This window comes from Euleptes europaea, chromosome 4, assembly GCF_029931775.1.
Source record: "Euleptes europaea isolate rEulEur1 chromosome 4, rEulEur1.hap1, whole genome shotgun sequence".
NCBI classification, from domain to species: Eukaryota; Metazoa; Chordata; class Lepidosauria; order Squamata; family Sphaerodactylidae; genus Euleptes; species Euleptes europaea.
In genome coordinates, this window is record NC_079315.1 from 115,802,941 (window position 1) to 115,829,615 (window position 26,675).

Consider the following 26,675-nt stretch of genomic DNA (forward strand, 5'->3'; position numbering starts at 1 on the left):
AGGAAATTCACAACTACCTCTCCCCCTCACCCCCAGTGCCTAGAAGATGGCCATGATGCCCTCCCTCTCATGAACTGCCTAAGGTCATAGAATCAGCATTGCTGACAGATGGCCATCTAGCCTCTGCTTAAAAACCTCCAGGGAAGGAGAGCCCACCACCTCCCGAGGAAGCCTGTTCCACTGAGGAACCGCTCTTAACTTTTAAATAATTTTAATCTTGACCTAGTGCTTCTAATAAATTATATTTTCATTATTTATATATTTTTTCATCCCACCCAACCTTGGGTACCCAGCTCCTGTTTTCTAGGTCGGGTTTTATTCCCCTTTATCCTTCCACGAATTTACTCACCCGCTAGTCAGATTTTGGTCGTCTCCCAGCTTCCTGTGTTCTTTTGACAGCCAGGTGAGCTTGGGTTGCCCTCGGGCCGGGCGCCAGGCAGCCGTGACATAGCAGAACAGATTTCGACGCAGCCGCCACCCTCCTCCGTCCTTTGAGAGTCGCTCGATGCGCTCCTTCGGCAGGAGAGCGCGCGTCATTCCGAGCACATCAAGAAATCGCACAATGGCTATTAACTCCTCCGCATTAAGGCTCGGGTTATTTAATGAGTCCAAATAAAAGGAGAAGCAATAGCGTGGAAAGCCGAGTGATAAAAATCACAACAGGCCGCTGGGCTTCATCTTTTTTTTAAAAACAACAACATTCATTACTGTGACCTACATCCTAACATCCTTCAAGGACGGTTTGCCTCCTCCAGCTGTCTTTTCTGGTGGAGGGAAGAGTCACGGCCAATCCAAGTAGATAATATTGACCTAGATGGATCAATGGTGTTGCTCGGTATAAGGATAGGGATGCCAACCTCCAGATGGCGGCTGGAGATCTCCTGCTATTACAACTGAACTCCAGTCTATAGAGATCAGTTCCCCTGGAGCAAATGGCCGCTTTGGCCATTGGACTCTGCGGCATTGAAGTCCCTCCCCTCCCCAAACTCCGCCCTCCTCAGGCTCCGCCCCAAAAACCTCCCACCGGTTGCAAAGAGGGACCTGGCAACCCTTTATAAGGAAGAGGCTATGGTTCAGTGGTAGAGCCTCTGCTTGGCATGCAGAAGGTCCCAGGTTCAATTCCTGGCATCTCCAGTTAAAGGGACTAGGCAGGTAGGTGATGGGAAAGACCCCTGCCTGAGACCCTGGAGAGACGCTGCCGGTCTGAGTGGACAATACTGACTTTGATGGACTGTTGGTCTGATTCCGTATAAGGCAGCTTCGTGTGTTCAAGGGAATTTTGCGTATAGCCCTAGTTGGCTTGCAGAGGCAGTGTTTGATCTGTGATGGCTCATTCGCACATGCACAGTATTGCTTGATGCTTGAATTCACAGAATGAGGGCCAAATGTGTCCGAACTGGTTTGTGTTCAAGTCAGCTGGTGAATGAGCAGGCACTGGGACGAAGGGAACAGCCTCTCTTCTGAACCCGGCACTTTCCCCGATTTCCCACCATTGTCGAAGAATCGGGCTCGTGCTGTTTAACAATAAAATATTTCATTTTTAAAGACAAAAAGGTGGGGGGAAAGAACGAAAGCCTGGATTTATCCATGACCACAAAAGAGAGCTGGTGAGTGCATGCATGCATTTGTATCCCCAAAGCTATTAAACTCGTCGGTGATGTGAACCAGATGGAAAATAAGACAAAAGAATTCACAACTCATAGTAGACTGAATTGAATTCCTTTAATTTCACACAATGAGTAACATATGAATAGGATTAACTTTTTTTTCCTTTTTCTGGTATTTTTTTTAATAGTTAAGTGCTCTATACTGTGCTAACCTGATTTGGTAGCGAAAACGGGAGCTTTCCTTTTAGAAAAAAAAAAGTTTAAAAACCAACATCTAAAATCATGAAAGAGCATGACATTTTCGCATGCCAGATGTACCTACCCCTCAAATAACAGCAAGTCAGTATCCATTTTTTTAAATGTACAAAAATGCTTCATGAATAAAAACCGTTACAAAAAGAACATTTCAAACAAATGTACAAGGTTTTTTTTTGTCTTGCTTCTATATTCAATAAAATACAAATACATTTTTTTGCTCTAAAATATGTTTACATACAATAAAAGGAGAACATGCAAATTACACGTTAAAAAAGGCTTTTAAAAACCACTTATGAGTACAAACTAAAAAGTAGCCAGCACGACTTATAGAACAATCTTGTGCCCCATTTGTTTTTTGTAGGATTTTTTTTTAAATTTTTGAAATACAGTATATACATATTTAACACTTTGTGTGCATTCATTATTACTATTTAAGAAACAGCTTTTAAAAAAAATAAACAACCCAATCAACAGGGAATCGTACCTTTTTCACATTAAAATTGGCAGCTCTTTTCCTTTAATTTTTTGCCTTCTTCTTTCCTTGGCTAAAATGTGCTTCTGATTAATGACCCCGATCCAAAGAATGGCTGCACTAGCTGTTTAAGAACTTGGAGACATGCCTATAACTACAAGAAGGTTTCAAATAATAATGTTATACCAGCGGTGCTAACAGATATGCCGGTTTAGGATTGGGGTGTAAATCAGAAGAAATAGTTGCACCTTACTCCCCCCCCCCTTTCGAGTGGGGGAGGCATAAACCAAATATATATATATATATATATATATATATATATATATATATATATATATATATATATATATATATATATATATATATATATATTCTAATCTTCACATCAGCAATAGACCACATTCTGTGAGGATGTTCCCACTGGATAACCGAAGAGTATGTGCTCACCAGAATACAGATTATGATAAGATCCGGGCTCTGGGTTTTGGTTGAGGGGCTATGGCTCAGTGGTGGAACTTCGTCTTTGCCTGCCAAGGTCCCAGCTTCGATCCCTGGCATCTCCCCTTGAAAGGATCAGGTGACAAGTGAAAATCTTCCACTTGAGACCCTGGACAGTCAGAGTAGACAACACCAACCTGGATAGACCAAGGGTCTAATTCAGTAGGTGGCAGCTTCATGTGTCCAATTGCTCAACCCAAAATGATTAAATTTCAGAGTAGGAACGATTGGAGCCCACAGCATCTTTACGTGTATAGTTACTGTAACGGTCCAAAAATGCAAGTGGCGTAAACGTTTTTAGAGCAAGATTCGTTTTCAGTTACACCGCTGAAGAATAAAAGTCAATCGCTTCAACGTTTCTTTTGGTTTTTTCTATGACACTTCCATTGCGACTGGTTTCTATCGGGCTCTACTTTCCTCTTGCAAAGAACGGGGCAAATGTTAGCATGATGTAGAGGAATTCTTGAACATATTAACATTTTGTGGGCACATTGATATATGAATTCTAAGAAAACAACTACCCTGATCCAGCAAGGGAGTTCCACACGCGGGAGGATTCCAGGTACCCAGAACCCACTGAAAATACTGTTGGTGTGGAGTTGAGTCAAGGACAGATACCTAACATTCGGTTAACCTCATTCCAAATGTTTTAACAATGCTCGGTTTTGATGAGTGCATTTTGAGAATTTAAACATTTCCTCAACTGAATCTGAGAGAGAAGATAGGGAGATGATAAAAACATTATTCCTGAAATATTCTTGCATAATACCTTGAGTCTTGAAAATTGACAATGTGCATGTAATACATTCTTTTATAATATTATTCTGTCGGCGACTTGTATCGATAGGTTATTTGACCTGCAAAACACTAATTTCTGTTGCCATTTTCCAACATCGGTTTGCCCTTGTATGCTAATCCTTCCGACCAAGGAGAGGTCGACAGGAGTGCCAGCCATTGGTCAAACAGCTAATCAATTTTTTTGGAAAAACAAAAATATTGAAACCAATCTGATGTGGCGTACCATGATTTTTTTGGGAGGGAGGGGAAGGAATCCTGCTTGAAGCCAGTGGATTTAGTGTATCTTTGACATATCTCAAAGCACAATGTTATTTTTCTCCTGAACACATGCATCTTTCATATACTAAATCAGACCATTGGTCTGACTTGAAAGCCAGCGTGGTGTAGTGGTTAAGAGTGGCAGGCTCTAATCTGGTGAACTGGGTTGGTTTCCCCGCTCCTCCACATGAAGCCAACTGGGTGACCATGGGCCAGTACAGCTCTCTTAGAGCTCTCTCAGCCCCACCAACCTCACAAGGTGTCTATTGTGGGGAGGGGAAGGGAAGGGAATTGTAAGCCGGTTTGAGACTCCTTAAGGGTAGAGAAAATCGGGGTATAAAAACAACTCTTCTTTTATCAAGTTCAGTACTGTCTATTCTGAATGGCAGTGGCGTTCCAAGGTCTCAGGCTGAGATATTTCACGTCACCTACTACGTGATCCTTTTCACCAGCGATAACGGGGATCGAACCTGGGACCTTGCAGATGCTCGGCCACTGGGTCATGACCCCCCTGAACATTCTCAGTGACAAACCATGAAGCAGAATATTGCGAGAAACTTACTGTAGTAGTTCAACGTTGGCATTTATCACCTGGACTAAGAATGTTCAGGAATAATTAAAACAAGAAGAGCCATGCCTCAGTGACAGAGCATGCACAAGATGCCAGGTCCAGTCCCTGATATGCCTAGTGAAAAAGATCACATACTCGTTGATATTAAAGTCCTCTGAGATCCTGGAGAGCTGCTGCCAGTCACAGTAGACAATACCAACACTCACAGACCAATGGTTTGACTCAGTATTCGACAGCTATCTGTGTTTGACTGACTCAAATGTAGTGTCGGAGGTTTGCCGCCTGATCCTATGCATGTCTACTTAGAAGTAAATCCCACTAGGTTTTAGCCTTGATGTTATTTCATGTGTTTACACCCCTCTTTTTGCATCATTAGATGGGAAAACCAAAGTTGTATTGTCTAGTCTCAGAAAGGAACGGGGTCGCCATAAGTCAGCTGTGACTTGATGGCACACACACACCTAGTGCTAAAACCCGGCTCACCATATTACAGTCCGCAGTTAATGTGGAGGAGTGGGGAATCAAACCGGGTTCTCCAGATTAGAGTCTACTGCTCTTAACCACTACACCACACAAGCCAATGGGGATTTGCAAGAGTCATGATGGATGGTTGGGCCTAGTAGGCAATGTGAACTGGGAAATAATCATATCATTGGGGAGGCCCTGTGGCTCAATGGAAGAGCCTCTGCTTTGCACGCAGAAGGTCCCAGGTTCAATCCTTGGCATCTCCAGTAAAAAAAAAAGGACCAGGCAGTACGTGATGTGAAAGACATGAGACCCTGGAGAGCTGCTGCCAGTCCACGTTGACAATACTGACCTTGATAGGACCAATGGTCTGATACAGTATAAGGCAACTTCATGTGTACTGTGCCTGGTCAATGTGGTTTGTATGTTATTAGAGTGACATGTCACCAGACCACGCAAAGTGGCTCCCATGTAAAAGTAAATACTGAAACTGCCCCTTAGCTATCTGGTAGAAACCTACTATAGCAGCAAATGACGATACAATTATCATGCATAACCTATATTCCATATGATACATGAGATGGCATTTGGTGTGACTGCATGTTTCTGGTACCCTGTAAACATTCAAAGTAAGCACAAGGGTGCTGTGTGGGCAGAAGTTGGTCTGTTCCTTGGGTGAATTTCAATACAGACATAAAAAGGGGGTGCCCATGAAGTATTTCCCAACAATGAAGAGAATGGGTACCCCCCCCCCCATGTTTGTGGAAACCGGGGTGTGCATCCATCCGATCAGGGGACTGGTCTTAAAGGCAACTTTGGAGGATTTTGAATGGACTTGGGGAGATTTCTGACAACAAAGAAGGGATAATATGGGCTGTCTACAGCAGGGTTGTCAAACATAAGGCCCGCAGGCTGGATCCAGCCCCTTGGGAGCTCTTATCTGGACTGCGAGGCAGCTGACCCCCATTCAATCCTGGCCGGCAAGGCATGGTCCGGCCCAACCAAGTGACATTTATGTCATATCCGGTCCTCGTAACAATTGAGTTCGACACCCCTGGTCTACAGCTTCCCAGAGAATGTGCTGTCAGGGGCACCACGCCAGCAGTAAAGTTAACCCATTTGCTTGCTTGCATCCCTCAAACGATGCATGCAAGATCAGACCTCAACACCATGGCCTGATGAATCAGCCTTCCACCCTTCTATTTAAAACCCCCAATCAATGCCCTCCAAAACGTCCTACTGTTAACACCCTTGCTCATGTCTCACAAAGTGAGGACCTAGCCCAAGGATAACCTATTCTCGTCAGATCTCAGAAGCTAAGCAGGGTTAGAATTTGGATGGGTGACTTCCAAGGAATACCAGGGTCGTGACGTGGAGGCAGGCAATGGCAAACTACCTTCAAATGTCTCTTGCCTTGAAAACACTATGGGGTCTCCATAAGTCAGCTGTGACTTGACGGCACGCACACATACATATGATGGAGAGTTGTGGCGAGCTCGAAAGCTAGCACAATGTTTTGGGCTGATTTGGTTGATCCTAATAAAAATTACTTCATTGATTTTATTCTTGGTTTTGGATTTTGCATGAACCAATGTGGCTATACAACTTTTCCAACTTGCAAATAAGTCACAGGAAAGAAACATGCAAGACTCGGGGTGTGGACAGGAGTTCGTTTTCCTTGAATAATGCTCTGCAGATTCTATCAATAATGAGAATGATTCTCAGATCAGATTTGAAAATTACTTAATCGTCCCTTCCTTATCTCTCCAACTAAAGTGGATCTATGCAAGGATACTTGGAATAAATTTATGAAGCAAAGGAAAGAAATCTGTTTAGTACTTGTTTAAAATGTCCACAACTGATTTTTGATTTTCTTTAAAAAGAATGTATTATCACTGCAATGTAACAATACATTCTTTAAAAATCTTTGCATTTCAGTTATAACAGTTTCGCTTCAATCAAAATAATACTACTACTTATTATTCTTGTTTTGGCTAAGGAAATGCTTCAGATACAGATATATAGATATATCCAAGCTTAAAAAATACTGGTGGCTAAAGTACACTTTGAATTTGAACTGGACAATTGAAACTGACGATTTAAAAAAGACGATTCGTCACACACAGTTTGTGTCCATGCAGACTGATTTCCTTCATTTTTATAATTACATTATGTACAAAAGAAAAAAATTATTTTTCAGTTTATTAAGGCAACCACAACTTGGAAAAAAAATTTGTCCAAAGTGGCATTAATACAACTGCAGTGGTGATACCCTTTGAACGTTTCGATTATTATTATTATTTTAGATAAGAACACTTATTCCGTTATTTTAATTTAAACACTTGCCAAGAAATGACATAATTTTTGTTTTCCCTCTGGTTTCATTTTCGGTGTGGCTTATTATTTTGTTAACTACATTTGCTGTTGTCTTTGTTCAAAAAAAAAAAAGTCAAGGCATTGCTATCCTGCTTGGATCCAATCCTGCAATGATTTTTGCACCCAGGTTTCCTACAGACTCGGCCTTCTAAGCAAAAAGTTTGCAGGCATTAGTAAACTCTTGTTAACATCACCAATGGGAATGCCAAGTCACTATGCTGGAAGGCTTTATATGTCAGTAAAAGATTGGGTTTTGCTTTTGATGTGAGACTCTGACCTATTCCATTGCTTTCTCGGAGATCGTTCTTTGCTCGGTAAAGTAGAGCTCTGGTAATATTGCCTACTGCACTCACAATTTGCTTATTTCCATCAAATTATTGAGGCAACCGGGGAGGGGGAAGGAATGGTAAGATTCTGAACTACTGAGTCAGATCTCTTGGGATCCAGTTGCCCGAAACCTGGCAAATGTTTCTAAAACACCCCTATAAAATAAAAGACAAAAATTGTCAAAGCAGATTAAAAACCAAGAGAACAGCTGAGGAAATCGCACACTCTCTCTTTTTGTTGTTGTTGAAAAGCAAAAGTTCAACTGTAATTTCCATTCTGAGGATTGCCAACATTTTTACTGGCAGAGGGTCTTGCGCCTTTAAAATCACTGTGGTAGGGAGAACCTTCAACGAATTTCCCCACTGTGACTCTCCGCCAGTTGAAGAAGCCGCCCCTGCTCCGTTATCCCTCACAATCACATCTGTCAAAGAGGCAAGGTCCTCTGTTCAGAACGACGTTGACAATTCTCATATGGATATTGTCAGTCCCCCTGTGTACGAATCTCTAGTGACTTTGAGTGAACCCCCTTATCCTTGGAGACATGAGAACCACAACGCCGATTTGTAGCAAAAACTCTGTGAAGCAGATTACTTTTGTGGGAGGGGGATCTCCCTCAATACCCTCTCCCATTATCAACCTAAGGGCTAATGCCAAAGATGTGTCATTATTGTAATTATTATTATTATTATTACTGGTTGTTCCTATCTGAACTCTTCATGGCTGCTGTGCTACTGAAATGCAGAGCAAATCTGATCCTGTGGAAGGTGTCGAGCAGACCTGCCTAATTCCATGTGCCAGGCTGTGGTCCCGGGTCGCTAACCATCTGGCACTGTCCTATGATCGGCCAAGTCTGCAACTAGGGAAGACATTCGCTTTCGCTTCCTCTAGTTTTCCGGTGCCTCTTGACTTTCACTTTGTCCTCCTCCTCCAGATGTTGCTGCGATTTGTTTTTTCTTTTTCCCACTCTGGCTGTCCGTGGAGGGGGCGGAGGGGGAGGCTGCGTTGTCTCTCGGGCCATATGTATTACGGCCTCAATGGTGGCAGCGATCGTATCTTGACTGGCTGCTTGTTCCAATATTAAAGGGTTCAGCGTGAATCGTTGACCTCGTTTGCATGGCAGGTCGACACATTTTTCCAAAACTGGCATTTGGTCTCTGGAGTCTTCGTCAAACGAGAGGGGCTGCTTGCGGGGGCGCCCTCTCCTCTTTTTGACAAAGTTATTGCCCGTCTTTGATTGTCTCTGCAGCCGCTTGGCTTTCAGGATTTTGTTGACGTGATCCAAGTTCTTTTTCGTGGAGAGGATCTTGGTGTAGTTGCACATCTTACGCACTTCGCACTGGATCGCTTCGATTTCGCGGCGCTTGAAACGTTTCTTTAACGGCGAGATGGCTGCAGGGCGAGAGAAAACAATGATGATTGCATTTTTTGGAGTCAACTGGATTGTCTGAGAGCTCTTCAAGATAACTGCAGGAATATGATTAATGCAGGACTGATAGAAAGATTCCCTGTGTCCAGAGATTATGAATAATGGTGCAAAGATGGAAAACTGCATACAATACTGAGAAATATTTCAGTATTATTTATTACAAATACTACCACAGCAGAAGAGCCATTTATATTCGGTGTCTGTTAGCACACCATTAATATCAACTTAGAAGACTGACTGAATTAATGAATGAAAATTAGTAACATACCAACAGCAAGACATTTTTGTTTTCTAATAAAGATGGGCACAATCCACTAATTTTTTTCCCCTTTTTTTCTTTCTTTTCTTCCGGGGAGCCACATTGATCAGAAAGGCACAATCCACTTATAACACATGAATTCTAGCAACATTAACAATTGTGTCTTCTTGTGGAGATATGTTTTGAACCACTTAGGATTTTATCGTTCCTTTATTCCAATCCACTTAGAAATACAGACATGCAATACATGAATTAATACCCTGCACTTACAAATATCTAGCCCTGACCTGGATAGCCCCAGGCTAGCCTAATTTTGTCAGATCATCGAAGCTAAGCAGGGTCAACCGTGATTAGTATTTGGATGGGCAACCTGTTCTCATCAGATCTCAGAAGCTAAGCAGAGTGAGAATTTGGATGGGCGACTTCCAAGGAATAGCAGGGTCATGACGCGGAGGAAGGCAATGGCAAACCACCTCCCAATGTCTCTTGCCTTGAAAACACTACGGGGTTGCCATAAGTCAGCTGTGACTTGCTGGCACCCCCCCCCCCAAAAAAAAAACACCTTACAAATAGTGTGTGAAGTGGCTTATGGAAGTTCGAGTAAAATCATACATAACAAATAAAACCATCTTTTAAAAAAAAATCAACCACATTCTTTATAAAGGGTTCCAAATGGTAACCATGTTGGTCTGAAGTACCACAGATAGATTGGAGTCAAGTAGCACCATAGAGACCAACAAGATTTTCGTGGTATCAGCTTTTGAGACTTAAAGCTCCCTTTGTCAGGTGGATGAAGGAAGCTAAGGTCATTTATGCATGGGTACTTTCACTCATGTTCACCCCTCCCCGGTCTGTCTCGGTTGTTCCTTGAAGTTATGCATGAGTTTTCCCTCCATTAGAGATGACCTTGCTGCCAGCCCTCACAAATCCCGAGACTTCCCGTTCCTCTGTTAACCTGATTCTTCCCTCCCCCCTAAGCTCAGCCTGGGTGAAATCCCCATGCATAAGGCAAAGTGCGGGACATGCAAGCTTAGTTTCGCTCACAGCCAGTTACATAGCAGCATGTCCAGAGGCAGAGATTCAAATACTTCATGCTTCCTCAGAGCTCTTTCTGAGCAGAAGAAAGGCTTTTTAAAACCGAGGCTTGGATTTCTCCTCCCCTCCTTTTCAGATTGTTCCGGTTTTTGTTTTATATTCTTAAAATGCTTTTTATGCAGCAATTGGGTTTGGGGGGGAGCCAATTACGAAGCAGCATTTCAAGGGGCGGGGATTCAAATACTTCCTGATTTGAGCTTGGAGACTGCTGGTGCATAGACTCCCAACAGGAAAGTATGGGTCCATCGAGCAACGATCATGAGAGGAAAGGCAGAAAGGGATGAGTCAGTGCTCGGCTCTCATGGCCCTTTCTGACACTCCCAGGGTAATGCCGATAGCCACTTTGGGGTCAAGAAGCAATTTTCCTCCTGGCCAGATTGGCCAGGGATCCTGGAGGATTTTTTTTTTTTGCCATCTTCTGGGCATGGAGTAGGGGTTACTGGGTGTGTGTGTGGGGGAGGTAGTTGTGAATTTCCTGCCTTGTGTAGGGGGTTGGACTAGATGACCCTGGTGGTCCCTTCCAACTCTATGATTCTATGAAAGGAGAAGTCCAGAACTGAATGGGCCAGGCTAGCCAGATCTGGCCAGATCTCGGAAGTTAGGCAGACAATGGCAAACCACCTGCAAACATTTCTTGCCTTGAAAACCCTACCGGCTCGCCAAAGGTTGAGTGCGCATGAACACACGAAGCTGCCTATATACTGAATCAGACCCTTGGTCCCTCGAAGTCAGTATTGTCTACTCAGACCGGCAGTGGCTCTCCAGGGTCTCAGGCTGAGGTCTTTCACCTGCTTAGTGCCTTTAACTGGAGAAGCCGGGGGTTGAACCTGGGACTTTCTGCATGCCAAGCAGATGGTCTACCACTGAGCTACGACTGCAACAAGATGGCACTTTCCACCACTAGCACTTCTCTGCATGTGACGCCTGAATACAGGAAATTTGTATTATGTCCGCCTTACGAAACCAGGAGAGCAACAACAACAATTTAGGCTCTGATTCCAGTAAAGGATAAAAAAACATTTCCCTCTAAGTCGATTTCATTTCGGGACTGTTTGCAACATCAAGCCTCCCTGTTCGAGCCAAGATTTCTAGGAGGGTTCATTTATCGACTACTGGCTAGATTAATGGGCAGCAATCTAATTCACGCTCGCTGCGCTGAAAGAATAAAAGTTGCCTCCGAGTCCTCTCAAGAGATAATGTATCTGACGGGGAGAAAAAAAATACCACACGCACACGTCTACTTTTTGAAAGTTTCGTATTAAAAACATCAGCCTCGAAACACGGTACCGTTGTCATTAATTTTTGTTTGGTACATCATTGGCTTATGCGCTGCCATGATCCTTGGCCTGCAAAAAGGACTCGTTTAAACAAACCCAAGCTACAAGACAAGAAGCAGGACTGAGTCATAAACAAAACACAGACATATTCTCTCATATAAATAAGGATTTGCGTGTCCAGCCTTCCAAAGTCTGGTTCTCATTAATTATAAACAAGCCAGAAGAAAACCCTTGCATAAGACACGCTCCATCCTTAGGAAAGACGCTGTGAATTCTTGCACCAGTGGGAGCCAGTGTGGTGTATAGGGTTGCCAGCTCCGGGGTGGGAAATAGCTGGAGATTTTGGGGGCGGAGCCTGAGGAGGGCGGGGTTTGGGGAGGGGAAGGACCTCAGCGGGGTATAATGCCGTAGAGTCCACCTTCCAAAGTGGCCATTTTCTCCAGGGGAACTGATCGTTGTCGCCTATAGATCAGTTGTAGTAGCAGGAGATCGCCAGCCACCACCTGGAGGTTGGCAACCCTAGTACAGTGCCGCTCCATCTTCTTTCTGACCCTTTTGGTTGTTCTTGAAGAACTCATATCCATCCAATACTACATTCCAGTCAAGAGTGCTTATGGGTAACTTCAATTTACTTGATGTGTGCTGGCAGAAAAAACAGAGAAACATCCAGCTTGTTGGTTTCAGCCATCAAGGACTGCCAAGTGTGTGTTGGGAAATTCCTGGAGATTTGAAGGTGGAGCTTGGGGAGGGTTAGGTTTGGGTGGGGAGGGACCTCAGTGGCTTCTACTATAGAGTTTTTTTGCTCAAAGACCAGAGCATCCCCACATCTGGATAGCCAATCAAACCAATGGACAATCAGAAATCTTGCTGGGCATCTGGCCCCTCTTATTTTCTAAAAACACTTGACGGGCACCAAACTGAATGTGAACAGGCTTCAAATGTCACTCCTGGGCCTAGGGTTGCCAGCTCTGGGTTGGGAAATACCTGGAGATTTTGGGGGCGGAGCCTGAAGAGGGTGGGGTTTGGGGAGGGGAGGGACTTCAATGGGAAAATTGCCCAAGCGGCCATTTTCTCCAGGGGAACTGATCTCTGTCACCTGGAGATCAGTTGTAATAGCAGAAGATCTCCAGCCACCCTGGAGGTTGGCAACCCTATTGGTGTAGAGGTTAGAGTCATAAAATCATATAGTTGGAAGGGGCCATACAGGCCCTCTAGTCCAACCTGCTGCTCAACCAGGGAGTGTCCCACGAGGGACTAGGAGACCTGAGTACCTTGACTCACATCTAACCTTTTTCACAGGGTTGTGCTGAGATAACATGGTAGAGGAGATAACTCTATAGGCCACCATCACATGAACACATGAAATTGTTTTATACAGTGTTAGACTATTGGTCAAGCATGGTTGGTCCTCTCTACTCTGACCAGCTGTGGCTCTCTGGGGTCTCGGGAGGAGATCTTTCAATTTACCGATTACCTTATTCTTTTAACTCGAGGTGGGAATTGAAACTGAGACTGTCTGCAAGTGACGCAGATGTTCAACCAATGATCCACATCATTCGGCTTACGTTGCCTCCTAGAAACTGGCATCCAGAGGTACATTCATATGAAAGTCTTAGATTTTATTCTTAGCACATCTCCAGGAAATCAACAGTTGACTTGAACCTGCAAGAACTTCTTCATGTGTTCATCCACCACATCAACGTATTCTTCGACCACCTGAAGAACTTTATCAACACTGACCTAGACAGTTGTCTCAATTGAGATGGGTAGAGAGCACCTGATTCCAGAAACACTCTCTTAGAGCTCTCTCAGCCCCAACTACCTCACAGGGTGTCTGTTGTGGGAGGGGAAGGGAAGGCGATTGTAAGCCCGTTTGATTCTTCCTTAAGTGGTAGAGAAAGTCGGCATATAAAAAACCAACCCTTCTTCTACATCAAGGGTGTCAAACTCAATTGTTACAAGGGCTGGATATGACATAAATGTCACTTGGTTGGGACGGGCTGGGACATGCCTTGCCAGCCTAGATTGAGAGTCGAAGGGAAGGTTGCTGCCTCGGCTGCCTCAGGGGCCGGATAAGAGCTCTCAAGTGGCCAGATCTGGCCCATGGGGCCTTATGTTTGACACCCCTGATCTACATGGTTTAACTGAAGGCGCCATGAGCGATTCACACAACCTGACTAACCTGGCAAAGTACGGGTGGGGGTGCAGCTAGCTCAGTCCTGAAACTGTTGGGCGAACTCTGTAAATCGGGCCACACATGTTGCGGGGGGGGGGGGGGAGGAGAGAAAGGGATCCAAGGGAAAAGCTACAGAAGGTTTCACTGGTTCAACAGCTGGCCTGAAGCTGACCAGTTGGTTTGAGTCACAACCCCCCACCCCGTGAAAGCATTTTCAATTAATTACAGGATATCCACAACACCATATCCTAGCCTCATTAACACGGGCTCCTTCAGTTTCCAATAAAGTACCTCAACATCTGGGCGACAGACAAAGCGGCGGCTTAATTAGATGTGAGCGGCGCTGCGAGGCGCACCCTTCTCCTGAATCGAAACAAAACACACGAGCGCTCGCTTCCCTTCTCTGCTCCATGATTAAATTGTCCTTCGATTAGCTCTTCGACTTGTTCTTTCGAGTACCCTCTATTCACATTAGGAGCCTCGCTGCCTTCTTCGACTTCTGCGCTGCTTTTCTGGCTGACAGTTTAAGGGTGTGGACCACACCTTTGTGGCGCTCTGGCATCTGGTCAGCCACTCCATGAAAGGAGACACTTCAGCAGATGGACCTTTGGTTTAACCCAGTGTGAGAACCAGCGTGGTGTAATGGTTAAGAGAGGTGGTTTGGAGCAGTGGATTCTAATCTGGAGAACTGGGTTTGATACAGTAGAGTATTGTGTTCAATTTTGGGCACCACAATTTAAGAAAGATGTAGACAAGCTGGAACCTGTCCAGAGGAAGGCAACAAAGATGGGGAGGGGTCTGGAGACCAAGTCCTATGCGGAAAGGGTGAAGGAGCTGGGTATGTTTAGCCTGAAGAGGAGAAGGCTGAGAGGGGATAAGATAACCATGTTCAAGTACTTGAAGGGCTGTCATATAGAGGATGGTGTGGAGTTGTTTTCTGTTGCCCCGGAAGGTCGGACCAGAACCAATGGGTTAAAATTAAATCAGAAGAGTTTCCGTCTAGACTTTAGGAAGAATTTTCTAACAGTTAGAGTGGTTCCTCAGTGGAATAGGCTTCCTCGGGAGGTGGTGGGCTCTCCATCCCTGGAGGTTTTTAAGCAGAGGCTAGATGGCCATCTGTCAGCAATGCTGATTCTATGAACTTAGGCAGATCATGAGAGGGAGGGCATCTTGGCCATCTTCTGGCCATGGAGTCGGGGTCACTGGGAGTGTGTGGGGGAGGTAGTTGTGAGTTTCCTGCATTGTGCAGGGGGTTGGACTAGATTACCCTGGTGGTCCCTTCCAACTCTATGATTCCTCACTCCTCCATATGAGTGGTAGATGCTAATCTGGTGAACTGGGTTGGTTTCCTGTCACCCAGCTGGCTTCATAGGTAGGAGTGGGGAAACCAGCCCAGTTCACCAGATTAGTATCCACCGCTCATATGGAGGAGTGGGGAATCAAACCCGGTTCTCCAGATTAGAGTCTGCCACTCCAAGCCACTGCTCTTAGAGCTCTCTCAGCCCCACCTACCTCACAGGGTGTCTGTTGTGGGGAGGGGAAGGTGACTGTAAGCCAGTTTGATTCTTTCTTAAGTGGTAGAGGAAGTAGGCACATAAAAACCAACTCTTCTTCTTCAAAGCTTTTCTTATGTCCTTCTCTCAGCCTTGGTGGTGGCGGACTGTGCTGACAAGTCATAGCTGACTCATGGTTACTCAAGTGAGAGATGTTCAGAGGTGGTTTGCCATTGCTTGCTTCTGCACAGCAAACCCGGACTTCCTTGGGGTCTCTCATCCAAGTCTCACTGAAGTACATTTTTGTTGTTGCTCTCCTGGTTTCTTAAGATGGACACAGTATGGCTTTCTTGTATGCAGACATCTCAGACAGAGAAGTACTGATGGTGGAAAGCAGGCCGGATGCTGCAGTTGTTTGTGGGCTTCCTAGAGGCACCTGGTTGGTCACTGTGTGTACAGACTGCTGGACTTGATGGGCCTTGGTCTGATCCAGCATGACTTTTCTTGTATTCTTATGTTCATCTTGTTGCAAGCCCATAGAGTTTTCAAGGCAAGAGATGCTTGCAGTTGGTTTGTTATTGCCTGCCTCTGTGTAGCGACCCTGGGATTCCTGGTGGTCTCCCATCCAAGTACGAAACAGGGCCAACACTGCTTAGTTTCCGAGATCTGACCAGATCCTGCTCGCCTGGGCCATTCAGTTCTGGACGTCTCCTTTCTTAGTGAGAGTGGGGGTTGGACTAGACAGAACTGAGGAGGCCAAGGTTCAGATTCCTACTCTGCGATAAACTTCACCCGTTAACCAACTATTTCTGCCTAACCTACCTTAAAAAGGTGATATGGGTATATGGGCAGAACCATATAAGCCTCCCTGAGCTCCTTGGAGGATGGGCTAAGCTCCCAAGATTTGGAAGTCCTAGGAAGAAAAAGTCAGGGAGCTCACTGGCAACTGCCATTCTGAACCCACCTACAATAAAGGGAATGTCCACATTCAGAGGGAGTAAACTTCTGAATCCTAGTGCCAGAAGGCAACATCAGGAGAAGGCCTTGAGCTCTATGCCCTGCTGTTGGACCTCCAAAGTTTCTGGTTGATCACTGTGTGAGACAGGATGCCGGACTAGATGGACCACTGGTCTGATCCAGAAGGACTCTTCTGATGTTCTAATGAAGGCCTCAGTCTCTGGTTGGCCACTGTGTGAGACAGGATGCTAGGCAATTGGACTCTATGGCATTCCAGTTCCTCCCCCTCCCAAACCCCGCCCTCCTCAGGCTCCACCCCCAAAACCTCCCTCCGGTGGAGAAGAGGGACCTGGCAATTCTATCTCTCAGGGGCTACTGGACTCAAATCTAGCTCTTCTACTGACCCCCCCGTCCCCTGGACCTGTTCCCCTGGGGGAAATGTCTGCTTTGGAGGGTGCACTCTGTGGCATTATACCCCACTGAGGTGCCTATACTCCCCAAATAGGGTTGCCAACCTCCAGGTACTAGCTGGAGATCTCCTGCTATTACAACTGATCTCCAGTTGATAGAGATCAGCTCCCCTGGAGAAAATGGCCGCTTTGGCAACTAGACTCTATGGCATTCCAGTCCCTCCCCTCCCCAAACTCTGCCCTCCTCAGGCTCCGCCCCCAAAACCTCCCACCGGTGGCAAAGAGGGACCTGGCAACCCTATCTCTAAGGGGCTACTGGACTCAAATCCAGCTGAAATGATTCGGCGCACAAGTTACCTTCTTCGGAGGCTGCTGCTGTTGATGAAGGTAAGCGAGATAATACTGGAGTTGAGGTCATTGCGACGCAATCGAGAGCCGCTGGTTTCCGGCGGGTCATCACGGCAGAAGCCGAGACCTCGTTTTTATGATGAAGGGAAATCTGGTCCACTTTGAGGTGGGAACTGGCGAGTACTGGAAAAGGAAGAAGACAAACAAGGGTAATTATTAAAGGGGGGCGGGGAAGAAAAAAACCTTGTCTTTGATAAATGCCCTGCTGAGTATCAAAAGGAAGCCGACCTTCCCAGCATTCCCTGCTTGTAAATGTGCTTCTAATACCAGCAAGGATTATGAATTTCTTTTTATTGGGTTTTTGTTCATTCTGCCTTAGGACATCGCATAAACACTGAATCCGAGCCAACACATTATTGCCTCGCAAGTCTCTTTTTAAGACAATATACAAGGAAAGATTCTAATCACATCTCTATTTGGAGTCGTTTTCTCTCCACCCTCGTATCTATCGTGCAATCACAGAGACGAGAACGGACAGGAATATCATTATCGTCCAGCCGTTTACCCTCAAGCGTCATCCTCAGCGCACGGGTGGCGCAACGCACAAAGCCCCACTGCACCAGCACTGCAACTGATGGCTACTCCGCTATGCATATTCGCCGGTTTTGTATCTGATGCCCAAATCATGCAAGGACAGAAGACAAGCTGGTGAACAGAGGCCTCTGCATGAGGTTGACCCCTACCACTGGTAATTACTGCCTCTGGACAAAGAAGAATCATAGAATCATAGAGTTGGAAGGGGTCATACAAGTCATCTAGTCCAACCCCCTGATCAATGCAGGATCAGCCTAGAGCAGGGCTTCTTAACTTTTTCCACTCGTAACCCCTTTTTGCCCGAGAATTTTTTTATGCGACCCTGGGCATATAGGTATATAAAATAGTTATACAAATCAAACATTTACTGATAATAAATCATAAAGACATTTATTTTAAAACGTTTTTTGGTATACATATAATTTTACTATTTACTGTTGCCAAATGTTTCATGACCCCCACATTCAGTTATGCGACCCCATATGGGGCTGCAACCCACAGTTTAAGAAACTTTGGCCTAGAGCATCCCTGACTAGTGCTTGTCCAGCCTCTGCTTAAAGACTGCCAGTGAGGGGGAGCTCACCACCTCCCTAGGTAGCTGATCCTGATTCCACTGTCGGACAACTCTTACTGTAAATTTCCCCCCCCTGTCCGCACTCAAGTTAAACCCATTCTTGCGAGTCCTGTCCTCTGCTGCCAACAGGAACAGCTCCCTACCCTCCTCTAAGTGACAGCCCTCCAGATACTTCAAGAGAGCAATCATGTCCCCCTTCATCCTCCTCCTCTCCAGACTGAACATTCCCAACTCCCCCAGCCTTAGAAGAAGAAGAGTTGGTTTTTATACCCCGGTTTCTCTCTCTCTCTCTCTCTCTCTCTCTCTCTCTCTCTCTCTGTGTGTGTAAAGTGCCGTCAAGTCGCAGCCGACTTATGGCAACCCCTTATGGGGTTTTCAAGGCAAGAGACTAACAGAGGTGGTTTGCCAGTGCCTTCCTCTGTATAACAACCCTGGACATCCTTGGTGGACTCCCATCCAAATACTAACCAGGCCTTCTGAGATCTGACGAGATCAGGCTAGCCTGGGCCATCCAGGTCAAGGACTGATTTTCTCTACTGGCTTACAATCGCCTTCCCTTCCTCTCTCCACAACAGACACCTTGTGAGATAGGTGGGGCTGAGAGAGTTCGGAGAGAACTGTGACTAGCCCAAGATCACCCAGCAGGCTTCATGTGGAGGAGTGGGGAGACCAACCTGGTTCACCAGATTAGAGTCCACCACTCATGTGGAGGAGTGGGGAATCAAACCTAGTTCTCCAGATTAGAGTCCACCGCTCTTAACCACTACACCACGCTGGCTCTCCATTTCGGAGGTTCCATTTAGTCATGGTTAGAAGCCACTGATGGATTTATCCTCCACGAATGTGTTTAAAATCTCCTTTTAAAGCCAGAGGAAGCCAATGGCAAACCACTTCGGCTTCTCACTTGCCTTGAAAGCCGCTTGTTGGAGTTGCGGTAATTCAGCTGTGACCTGACAGCTCTTGCATGCATACCTGTGCTTGTGGCCATTACTACATCCACTGGCAGGGCGTCCCACAATGAATCTGCTCCCTGAGTAAAGAAGTATTTCATTTTGTCTGCCTCGAATCTGTTGTCTATTAATTTCTTCGGGTGACACTGAGTTCTAGTATTACAGAAGAGGGAGAAAAAGTTCTCTCTATCCACTATCTCCATGCCAGGTGTAATGTGATAAAACTCTATCATGTCCCCTTTGGTCATCTTTTTTGTTGTTGTTGTGGAAAACTGAAAAGCCCACTTTTTCACAGAAAAGGAATAACCAGTTATTCACCTTTTCACGTCTATGTGCCACCCAATGAGCTCAGAATGGGGGTTATCCATACAACAACCTTGTGAAATAACTTTGATTGACCCAGGATCATTCAGTGAGCTTCCTGGCTTGGCAAAGGATTTGTACCGGCATCTCATTGGCCCAGGACTGTGTGTGTTAAGTGCTGCCAAGTCGCTTCCGACTCATGGCGACCCTATGAATCAATGTCCTCCAAAATGTCCTATCTTTGACAGCCTTGCAAATTGAGGGCTGTGGCTTCCTTTATTGAGTCAATCCATCTCTTGTTGAGTCTTCCTCTTTTCCTGCTGCCCTCGACTTTTCCTAGCACGATTGGCTTTTCCAGTGACTCTTGTCTTCTCATAATGTGACCAAAGTACGACAGCCTCAGTTTAGTCATTTTAGCTTCTAGGGTCAGATCAGGCTTGATTTGATCTGTAACCCACTGATTTGTTTTTTGGCAGTCCACAATAACCGTAACACTCTCTTCCAACACCAAATTTCAAAGGGATCTACTTTCTTCCTATCAGCTTTCTTCAATGTCCAGCTTTCATGCCCATACACTCAGGACTAATGCTCCAATTTGTCACACCACACTAACTCTTCTAATGCAATGAAGACCTTACAAGTCTCACCTTCTGTGTTAGGGTAAGTGAAAACAAGTTGGCGGCTTTTACGAAATAATGCCCTCTTTCCTGCACTCTCCCCAGAACCTGGATGGTCAGGAGAGGAATCAAGGGTGAACCTCGTGGTTCCGTGCCAGGGCCTCGTGGAAATTAACAGCTTTGGTCAGAACCTGAGGACTGAACTGGATACGACTACAGCAAACCCACCTCAATCTTACGTAAAGCAAGATCAAAAAGGGTGCATGGACGAGGGGTGTTGAATTCTCCACCACAGCCCGAGAGCCTCTCCCTGCGGTTCCTCTTTTTGGGTACTTTTAGTTGGGTTTCTGGTATTACATCCTGGCTGACAGAAAAGTGACAGGAGGAGGAGGTTGCAGCTGCCTTTGAAATCAGACCTCTCCAATCTGTTTTCATTGTCTTTGGGGTGGATTTACATGAAGTTAAATTTACTAGCTTATAGCCTCTCTGCCTTTTCTGCCTGCATAAGGCAGTTCCACAAAGCGTGGGGTGTTTTTCAGTATTTTTTAAAAAATACCATTCCACTGTGGAATGCCATTTTGCCCTCCACACTATTGCTGGGGTTCTGAGCATAACTCGGGCACAATTTTAAGGGCATGGAAGGCTGCAGCAAAAGATACAGAAGTTCTTTTATATGTGCTGCTTAGGCTTGCCTGTAATAATAATAAAGCTGAGAGGAAGAAAGTAGATCCCTTTGAAACGTGGTGTTGGAGGAGAGTGTTACGGATACTGTGGACCAACAAACAAACAAACGGGTTATAGATCAAATCAAGCCTGAACTGACCCTAGAAGCTAAAATGACTAAACTGAGGCTGCTGTACTTTGGACACATTATGAGAAGGCGAGTCTTACTGGAAAAGGCAATAATGCTATGGAAAATGGAAGTTAGCAGGAAAAGAGGAAGACCCAACAAGAGATGGATTGACTCAATAAAGGAAGCCACGGCCCTCAACTTGCAAGACCTGAGCAAGGCTGTTAAAGATAGGACATTTTGGAGGACATTGATTCATAGGGTCGCCATGAGTCAGAAGTGACTTGACGGCACTTAACACTAATAATAATAATAATAATAATAATAATAATAATAATAATAATAATAATAGATGCCAGCATTGTCTGCATTGCTTCATCTCTTCTAGGGAAACCTAGAAGTGATATAGGGTAGCTCTCAGAATCACTGGAAACTCTAAGGTAAAATGACAAGAGCAGGGGTGTTGAACTCATTTGTTACGAGGGCCAGATATGACATAAATGTCACTTGGTCGGGCTGGGCCATGCGCACCAGGCTAAGACAATCAATGATATTATTTTTTACTTTATTTTTCACATAAAATACACACATGCTTCAAACAATAACTCTCTTACAGTATTTACTTTTATTCAACCGTCTTTGATAATTGACACCTTGGGACTGGGGGTGGGTGCCTCGGCTGCCTCTTGGGCTGGATAAGAGCTTTTAAAGGGCTGGATCCGACCCCCGGGCCGCATGTTTGACACCCCTGCAATGCAGTTTCTAGGGATTCCTAGAGCTACACTGCGTCATTTCTGGGTTTTCCCCAAAAGTGAAGCCGCGGCTCAGATGATGTTGTACCCTGCCCATAGCCCTGCCCCCCCAAACCTTCCATCAGTTGCCAGCCATGCCCTGGCAACCATAATTGTTGCTGCTAGGGTTGCCAGGTCCCTCTTCGCCCCTGGTGGGAGGTTTTGGGGCGGAGCCTGAGGAGGGCGGGGTTTGGGGAGGGGAGGGACTTCAATGCCATAAAGTCCAATTGCCAAAGCGGCATTTTTTCCAGGGGAACTGATCTCTGTCGACTGGAGATCAGTTCTAATAGTAGGAGATCTCCAGCTACTACCTGGAGGTTGGGAACCCTAACTGCTGCACCCATGGGACTTAGGATCCAAGGCAATGTATTTTACTACAGGACACGCATGATTTTACTCACAGAACTGGTTCCCTGTTGGAATACGGTTTCCCTAGTGAAACCAGTAAAACATTAGCTGACTGGCGACCACAACTTGGAATGAACTGCCCAACCTCCCCTTTCGGCTTCAATATGACATTTCAAGCATCTCTTTCTATTAGTGCCCTAACTTTCTTTGTACCCAAACTGGCATTTCTGTGTAACACCACCACCACCACCACCACCACCAACAACAACAACAACCAGAACGGTTTCACACTGCATAGCCCTAGACCCAACAAATTTGGAACCAGCGGCTTTCCTGCCCAGATTTTAAACAACAAAGCAGAACGCATCACGATCCGAACGAGAAGATATTAAGCACAGCGAAAAACGTGCCACAAATTAGAATCGTGCCAATACTTTAAATGTGGGAACAATTTTAGCGTGCATGCATATGTGTGTGTGTGTGTGTAAGAGAGAGAAAGAGCTTGTATATTTAGAATATAATAAAGCTCACCACCTCCTGGATTCAACATCTGTTGATAATTAAGCTGAAGAGCCTGTATGAAAAGCCCTACGGGAAATAGCAGCTGGCACCTCCTGACCTCGATTGATAAAACAACCTCCCCCCCACTCTCCCCAAAACAGCCCCCCCCCATCTCCCTGTCCCCATAGCCTAGGCCTCTGCAAAACAGCCGTATCGAGGGGCAGTCGTCCATTCCTCCAAGGGTAATCCCTCGCAAACCACTTATCCTCTCCCCCCAAAAAAATCTCTACCTGCACACCGTGTTTGCATTAGGGACCCTTGATTTATGGATCCTGACTCCTTGGATGCAGAGTCCCACTTCCTGTTGCCGTGGTTACTTGGATGTTGGTTCAAGGTTAAAGCACTCCCAACTCCAAATCAGTGGCAGGCCCAAGCATCCAACAACTAGCTTTTTATTGACTACCCTACTGCTGCTTCAAAAGGTCAAAGACCAGAGTGCGGCTTTACTGCCTTGGGGGGGAGTCGATATTTTCAATCTTTTGGTTCGGTTTCCTCTGAAGAAGCCCGGGGACGGGGAGCACGCTCCGTGGCCACCTCTCTGGCCTTAGCGAGATCACACGAATGGTGGAAGACCAGCCGTTCTCCTGGGGGGCCATTACAAATCTGGCGAACGACTTCAAAAGGGGTGGCGTCCAACCTTCGGCTCCTCATTCGCTTTCCACAGGACCACATTTTGCAGCTGGGTGGTTGGTTTTAATTCGCCTCCGCCTGGTTTGGAGAACAACTCACCCCTTGCCGAAGGCGCGGCCCACATAGAAGTGCAAAAAGTAGACAGACAAAATGGAAAAAATGAAGTTCAGCCAACAAAAAATACTACCCCATAGCGGAGTAACATTTCCTTTAGCCATCAGAGTCCCGCTGAAATGGAAAAATCTTATCTTCAGAACTTCTGAAGGGTCTTCAGACTTGGGTATTGTCAAGAAGTAGAACGCCAGGTTGCCAACCTCCAGGCGGGGTGCAAGAATTAATAGATGGTCAGGTTACCAAAATCCAGGTGGGGCCTGGAACACCCCAGCAATGAACAACTGATCTCCAGATGATAGAGATCAGCTCCCGTGGAGAAGATCGCAGCTTCAGAGGGTGGACTCTATGGCATCACTTCCCTGCTGAGCCCCTCTCTAAACTCCACTCTTCCCAAATCTCCGTGAATTTCCCAACCGGGACTTGGCAACCCTAGCAGAAGGCCGACTGGGGTCCAGAGGTGAACCACTGAATTAACATAAAAGCACCTGTTCACCCAAATGCAGACCGAATGTGGAGGTTCCCTTTAGTCACCATGACTAGTAGCCACTGACAGACCTGTCTACCACTGAGCCACAGCCCCACATGAAGCTGCCTTCTACTGAATCAGACCCTTGGTCCATCAATGTCAGTATTGTCTACTCAGACTGGCAGCGGCTCTCTGGGGTCTCAGGCAGAGGTCTTTCACATCACCTACTTGCCTACTCCCTTAAATTGGAGATGCCAGGGATTGAATCTGCATGCCAAGCAGATGCTCTACCACTGAGCCATGGCCCTCCATGAATGTCTTGCACATTCTGTCACATAATAAGAAGCGACAGTGAAATGTTTTTAGCCAAAACGTTTCCCAGTTTTCCATAATTTAATTCATTACGATAAGCTGACAACAGGTTCTGTCTATAAGTAGCCCTGGTACGTATGATATCAAGACGGATAAAACAGCAACGTATGCGGAAAACCCACTAGAAGAAGTCGCCAACCTGTACATAAGAAGATTGTCCTTGGAAGAAGCCCTTTATTTTGATTCCTCCCAATGGGACAGATCTGTGACTTTATTCTTATCAACTTATATGCATTGCTCGCCTCTGATGCAAGCAAGATCCCTTTGCGCTCCCTCGCTTTTTAATTTAGTTACACAGTGCATTTGCAACATAATGCACCTCCAAACATTAACTGGGTCAGGTTATTTGCATTTTGATTACTATCTTGAATAAAGAATTAGAAGAAGTAGGATATCTGGGAAATTCCCCCTTAAAAAAAAAGGAAATAAAATAAGGATGATCTTAAGTGGATGGCTGAGAGTAATGCCTTTTTCGCCATAGCTCAGAAGAGAGATCGTAATTAGTTTTGATAAATGCAGCAAAAAGAAGTAATTATTAATTTTTAAAGCAATGTTGGTTCTGCCACAGCTGACATGCACCATCTCTTTGAATAACTAAACTTCTAACGAGCAGAGACCGCCACCCTCTTGAATCTTGTGCCTCTCAGGGCTAGACAGGGCAAGGATGATAATTACAGCATCATAATCTTGAAGGTTCCTTGGAACTCCCTGCCCCAGGATTTGGTGACGGCTGCCAACTTGGAAGGCTTTCAGAGGGGAGTGGACATGTTCCTGGAAGACAGGGCTATCCATGGCTACTAATCAAAATGAATACAGTCATGATGGAAACCAATTCTCTCCAGGATCAGAGGAGCATGCCTGTTATATTAGGTGTTGTGAAACACAGGCAGGATGGTGCTGCTGCAGTCGTCATGTTTGTGGGCTTCCTAGAGGCACCTAGTTGGCCACTGTGTGAACAGACTGCTGGACGTGATGGGCCTGGGTCTGATCCAGCATGACTTTTCTTATGTTCTTATGTTCCGTCTAGACATTAGGAAGAATTTTCTAACAGTCAGAGGGGTTCCTCAGTGGAACAGGCTTCCTCAGGAGGTGGTAAGCTCTCCTTCCCTGGAGGTTTTTAAGAGGCTAGATGACCATCTGTCAGCAATGCTGATTCTATTACCTTAGACAGATCATGAGAGGGAGGGCACCTTGGCCATCTTCTGGGCATGGTGTAGGGGTCACTGTGTGTATGTGTGTGTGTGTGTGTGTGAGAGGTAGTTTGGAATTTCCTGCATTGTGCAGGGGGTTGGACTAGATGACCCTGGTGGCCCCTTCCAACTCTTATGATTCTATGACTGATGCTATATTAGCCACAGAAAGGGTTGTGGGTGCGCTTGGGTGTTTTGGTATAAACATCCAATAGTATTTGCTCTATGCACTGTGGCACCTATGGGTGCCATGGACCCTACCAGTGGATTTCCTGGTGCCCACTGACTTTTTCAACAATTCATTTCTTCCCGAAAGCACAGAGCCAATCCTGGCTTTCCTCCAAGATACCAGGAGGCGTCGCCTATGTGTGTTCAGGGAGTGCTCATTCTGAAGCAGCTGTCTCCAGTGCACTATGTGAGGATACTTGGTTTGCAACCTTCCAAAAATGGATCCAGCAACCCACAGCAGCCAATTTGGTGGTGGCTCCCATTCTGTGTTTTGAAAATTTCAAAAAGCGTTCACAGGCTCAACAAAACTGGAGACGCTTCTCCTGGGAGGTGCGTATGATTGAACGGCAAACAGCTAAGCCCATATCCTTCTTGGACATGGTTTCCTTCAGTAAACAGTGAGGCAGATTATAAGAAAAGACTCTCCCATTTTTTAAAAAATACTACAAATTGTACACTGTGAATTATCTACAAATTGTACAGGTTGACACAATTTAAAATGCTCTTGTACAAAGGAGAAGGACATAGCACGGCGAAGATTTCCTGCTCACAATTGGTGCTGAAAGATCTGCACTGGTTATTCATGTTTTTCTGGGCACAATTCCAAGTTCTGGTGCCCGAAATGGCTTGGGACCAGGGTACCTGAGGGTATGCAGCCTGCCAGTTAGAATCTGCCTCTAAACCATGCTCTCTGAACCCCTACCTTCAGAGATGAGGTGGGTGGCGACTAGTGACAGGGCATTTTCTGTGGTAGCACATCACCATTTGGAAGGCCTACCTCCTTAAAGCTCTCTTGGTGCCTACTTTATTGTCTTTTAGGCACCAGGCAGAATCACACCAAGAGATCTTCCACAGCAGGGTGGGAATTCAAACCTGGGTCTCCCAGATCCATGTCTGAAACTCTAACCACTAGACTGGCTTTCATGGGGTGGCTGTTGTTAAACAGCAGCCAGCAGACAGCCCTGGTTATGGAAGTCGCACGGTAGCAAGTTGCTTGGTGGCTACTCCTAGGACTTGCCCCAACGAGTCCTCCCAGAACAGCCCTCGAAAGAGCCCTTCTCCCTGCCCTTTCCTGA

At 45.7% G+C, this 26,675-nt stretch overlaps 1 protein-coding gene across 1 annotated transcript in view; it reads right to left on the reverse strand.

Annotated features, from left to right (window-relative positions):
• Positions 1-8,486: 8,486 nt before the first annotated feature.
• Positions 8,487-26,675, reverse strand: part of SETBP1 (SET binding protein 1) — a 220,671-nt gene continuing 202,482 nt past the window's right edge. The window contains exons 3-4 of the mRNA XM_056849083.1: positions 17,081-17,254; positions 8,487-9,019 (exon numbers count right to left, since the gene is read on the reverse strand). Coding sequence (XP_056705061.1) covers positions 8,487-9,019; positions 17,081-17,254 — 707 coding nt within the window. The remainder of the gene's footprint in view (positions 9,020-17,080; positions 17,255-26,675) is intronic.